Consider the following 5,254-nt stretch of genomic DNA (forward strand, 5'->3'; position numbering starts at 1 on the left):
AGCTGAAACAGACTAAAACATCAGCTGAAACAGACTAAAACATCAGCAGAAACAGACTGAAACATCAGTTGAAACAGACTGAAATTTCAGCTGAAACAGACTAAAACATCAGCTGAAACAGGCTAAAACATCAGCTGAAACAGGCTAAAACATCAGCTGAAACAGACTGAAACATCAGCTGAAACAGACTAAAACATCAGCTGAAACAGACTAAACTTGTGGTTTTAACGTTTATTCAACTTTTATGAGAATGTTTTATTCGTGTTTTATTGAGTCTATTTTAACTTTTACCTTTATCTGTTGGTTTGGACTTTTGACATGTAAAAACAGGAGCAAACTCTTGGGGATTGTCAGGATGTGCAGCAAAACTGCTGGCATAGACCTACGGAACCTCGCTGACCTACACAAGGTGAGGTCAGCGAACAAGGCCAGGCAGACTTTGGCAGATCCTGATCATCCACTCCATGGTGAGTTCAGGTTGCTTCCATCTGGACGCAGGTTTCTGCAGCCCAGATGTAGAACAAACAGATTGAAAAACTTATTCATCCCCGTAGCAATCAGGTTTCTCAATGAACACTAATTTCAATACTGTTACTTTAATGTCTTGTGTATATATATGGATGCGTATGTATATATGTATATATGTGTATATGTGTGTGTGTGTATGTGCATGTGTGTGTATATGTACACATCTACTGACTGTGAAACTAATTGCCCCTCAGGGATAATAAAGATACTTGAACTTGAAAACATCAGCTGAAACAGACTAAAACATCAGCTGAAACAGACTGACACATCAGCTGAAACAGACATCAGCTGAAACAGACATCAGCTGAAACAGGTTAACACATCAACTGAAACAGACATCAGCTGAAACAGGTTAACACATCAACTGAAACAGAAGCTTAGAAACAGACTGAAACATCAACTTAAATGTCCAAAACAGATTGAAACACAAAAGCAGACCAAACATTAGCTGAAACAGAAGCTGAGAAATGCCAGAAATATAAACTCAAATGGCCAAAACAGACTGAAACATTAGCTGAAATACAGCCAGAAAGACTAAATCAGTTGAAACACTGACAGAAGCAGACTGAAACATTAGCTGAAATACAGCCAGAAAGACTAAATCAGCTGAAACACTGACAGAAGCAGACTGAAACATTAGCTGAAATACAGTCAGAAAGACTAAATCAGCTGAAACACTGACAGAAGCAGACTGAAATATTAGCTGAAACAGACTGAAACATTAGCTGAAATACAGCCAGAAAGACTAAATCAGCTGAAACACTGACAGAAACAGACTGAAACATTAGCTGAAACAGACTGAAACATTAGCTGAAATACAGCCAGAAAGACTAAATCAGCTGAAACACTGACAGAAGCAGACTGAAATATTAGCTGAAACAGACTGAAACATTAGCTGAAATACAGTCAGAAAGACTAAATCAGCTGAAACACTGACAGAAGCAGACTGAAACATTAGCTGAAACAGACTGAAACATTAGCTGAAATACAGTCAGAAAGACTAAATCAGCTGAAACACTGACAGAAGCAGACTGAAATATTAGCTGAAACAGACTGAAACATCAGCTGAAATACAGCCAGAAAGACTAAATCAGCTGAAACACTGACAGAAACAGACTGAAACATCAGCTGAAACAAAAACGGATTGAAACATCAGACTTATATGCGAAGATTAGAGAGTTTGGAATATATTTATTTTTTTCTGAACTCCAAACAACTTTAATGAGGAGACTTTAAAACAAGCAGTGACTTTTTATAAGTCCTAAATAAATTGTAATTGTATTTAAGTTGTTTTCATCTGTAACAAATGTTGTGAACATAATTTCATGAAAACAGAATCAGTTAATTATTGTTCAGACAGTTCCTTGTCCATTCTGCATGTGCCTGTCTTTCCTAGTTCTGGTTCTAGTTCTGCTCTCTTCATGTTCAAATGAAGTTTTTCCTTTCTACTGTCACCAATGTGCTGCTCAGGATGGGAGGTTGCAACAAAGTGGATTCAACGCAATCTACATTTTATAAAGTATGTGAATGTTTTTGTTAAGCAGCACCCTCCATTTTGAGCTGGTCTTAGTCACATAAACTGATCTGATTTGAACATTTCCAGCAGCATATCTGACATTACTGGATGACTTCATGGGAAATTCTCAAATCTGCTACAATTTGTTTTTAAACCAAAATAAAATTTGTTGTTTTAAATCTTTACTTTGCTGATTTGGAATTAGAACCAGCAACCTACAAGCAAATAAGACCAAACACTTTTTACTTAAAGTGTGCAAATATATTTTCATTTGTTGTCAAACACAGTGATAAAAAGTATAACCATAAAAATTTAAATGTAAAATAACATTAAACAAGAAACTGCTGTAAAATCTGGTTTCTGTGAAATACAGTGCATGTTGTACGGTAAATAAATCACGTTACATTCAGCACGTTACCGCTCCAAGAGAAAAAACAAACGCATTCACCCACGTATTTTTATTCATTTGGTACAATCGAAGGCGATTCTGTGACTTCTCTGCCTCTTGTAAACCTGGAAAAGCTGCAGTTTGACCAAACTAATGTTCGGAACAAAAACATAAAACTTAACTGAAAATCCAAATTTAACTACAATATCATTTCTACATTTTACTGCAGAATTAAATCAAATATTTGTTAAACAGAAGAAAAAAATGTGGGAGTTCAAATGCACGTTTGGTTCTGTAAAATATGAAACGAACCTCTGAAAGTTATAAACTTTTACGAAAACTTGTATAAAACAGGGCTTTAATATTCACATTCCCTCATTTTTATGAGCTATAATAACGAAAACTGATTATAAATCTTTGGATTTCTGAGTTTAAACACTTAGACCATCTTCAAGCCTTTTTTTTAATTTATCTGAAAACCTGAACAAATTAAATAAAGCTGGCTTAGAATTTAATTTATCTTTTATTTGTACAGTTTAAAACTTCAGGACTAGAAGACTGGAGATTTAAATTTATTACAAAAAAATAAAAAGTGAGAGCTTTTTTTAATAAACTGAGTACTTGTTTACAGATATTATACATATATAAAATCAGAATATTTGGTAGACAAAAAGTTTGGATTCAATAAAAAATATAATAGGTGAACTGTGATTTTATGTTTTAATTCTTAAAAAATGCACAGACATGTTTTGCGCTAAAAGCTAGCAAGCTAGTTGATAAAAAATAAACAAATTTATTTACTTTTTCAATTAAAAAAAATTGTTTGTCTTAATTTTCCAAAATGTAATGGAAACCAATTTTACTTGCTATAATTTTTCCCAGGTCAATTATCAAACCAAGCTAACCGTTAGCATGCTAACTAAAAACACAGAAATGACAGATATTTAAACAAATTAAATAATTAATCTCTTTCATGTCACCTGAGTATTTCAGTCACGATGGCTCTGTCGTAATAGCTTCGTTAATTTATCGGATTCCCCAGAAACTTTAACTCGTCTCAGAACGTTCGTTAGCTGTAGCTACTAGCTAATGGAGACGCATTACTAGTTAGTCTTTAACGTGTAATTTATCAGTGAGGTATTCAGTATAACTAATGCTTTAAAAATTAACTTCTAAAAGCACATCAGAAAGAACATTAATAATAATAATTGTCATTTTTTTAATGTTATTGTGAGTATTGTTATTTACAGCGGGAGAGTTACAATGGATTAGCAGTGAATAGTTTTGTGTTGCTCAGATTTTAAAAATATCTTTGGACAGAATCTACTTTAAATCAGAACCTGGTTTTGTTTAATTTAATTAATTTTAACGTCAGCCTAATATAGTTGATGTGAAATTCTTTCACAGCCATCCAACGTAATTCTCAATAATTGTTTTCAGCGTACAATTTGAGCCAAACGCGTTTCTAATTTTTTTGCTAACCCACCCGGTTCCTCCACCCTGCCTCCCGCACAATGACCTCTGGAGCTCATCGGGCTCCTTTTTCCCGTGACCCCGAACAGAAAGCCGGTGAAGAAAATGGATCGATGGATGGCTCTGGGTATTCCACTTTCATCTGATCCTGGATGTGGTTATTGGATGAAGTGAGAATTAACGACTTCTGTTAATGAAACCGATTAAAACACCCCCTGAAATTCAGACAAACGCTAAGTGGCACTAAACGCTGTTAACTCATCGATGATTGACATATGAACGACGTAAAATATGTTGATGGTTCTTGTGCTGTAATAAAACTAAAATGCCCAGAATGCAGCAGCTTCGGTAGAATAGATTAGGATTAGATTACGGTAAATCTTTTCCCGCAGAAAAAGCTAGCTGCTCTTCTCCTCAAACTGGTCTGCTTTAGGTTGTTTTTAATGATTTGGACTGAATTTGAACATTATTTTTTTTTTACTTCAACTAATTGTTTATTTTAATAATTCATGTTTATCTTAAATTTGATTCCCAATGATCTTTAAAAGAGCTTTAAAGTCTTAAATTTATCCACCTGAGACCTGCAGAAACTCTTTGGTTGGGTGAAAGCCTTGGTCCAGTGTTTGGATCGATGTTGGAGAGGTTGGGGGCGTCAGTTGATGCTAAAACTGGTCATCGTCAGGGGGATGACGTCAGACCTGCACATAGGGTCGGGGGTCAGGGGTCACGTGTTGTACACGTTAATCTAGTCTCACTTTGACCAGTTTAGTGCAACCAAGACCAGGAAAATATTTCAGTCTGGTTTATTTTCTTCGGGTTACCAAACATGGCCCGATAACACCAAAGCCAGTTTAATGTGGCGCTGCACAGTCTGGTCCGTCTACTGGCCTACTGGGTCCAGTTCTAGACAGCGACGCAGTGGTTGGGTCTGCGGGACGTGACGTATCCTCTCCTGCAGACGCAGCGAAACGATCCTTCGGTGTTCACACAGCGAGCGTTCACACACGGGAACTGCAGGCCCACACTGTCCTCACACTCATTTAGATCTGAAAAAACACAAAAATACTGATTTATTATCCTTTAATTACTGTGGAAAACACAAAAATACTGATTTATTATCCTTTAATTACTGTGGAAAACACAAAGGTACTGATTTAATATCATTTAATTACTGTGAAGAAGGCAAATGTACTGATTTATCATTTCCTTACTGTGAAAAACACAAAAGTACTGATTTATTATCATTTAATTACTGTGAAGAAGGCAAATGTACTGATTTATCATTTCCTTACTGTGAAAAACACAAAAGTACTGATTTATTATCATTTAGTTACTGTGGAAAACACAAA

At 35.4% G+C, this 5,254-nt stretch overlaps 1 protein-coding gene across 1 annotated transcript in view; it reads right to left on the bottom strand.

Annotated features, from left to right (window-relative positions):
- Window positions 1-4,808: 4,808 nt before the first annotated feature.
- The window catches only part of LOC119410985 (latent-transforming growth factor beta-binding protein 1), a 43,980-nt gene continuing 43,534 nt past the window's right edge, over window positions 4,809-5,254 (bottom strand). The window contains exon 34 of the mRNA XM_037677904.1: window positions 4,809-4,951. Within this exon, the coding sequence (XP_037533832.1) occupies window positions 4,809-4,951 (143 nt within the window). The remainder of the gene's footprint in view (window positions 4,952-5,254) is intronic.

The sequence above is a fragment of the Nematolebias whitei genome, chromosome 6 (assembly GCF_014905685.2).
Source record: "Nematolebias whitei isolate Nwh7 chromosome 6, NemWhi1, whole genome shotgun sequence".
In the NCBI taxonomy this organism is placed as follows: Eukaryota; Metazoa; Chordata; class Actinopteri; order Cyprinodontiformes; family Rivulidae; genus Nematolebias; species Nematolebias whitei.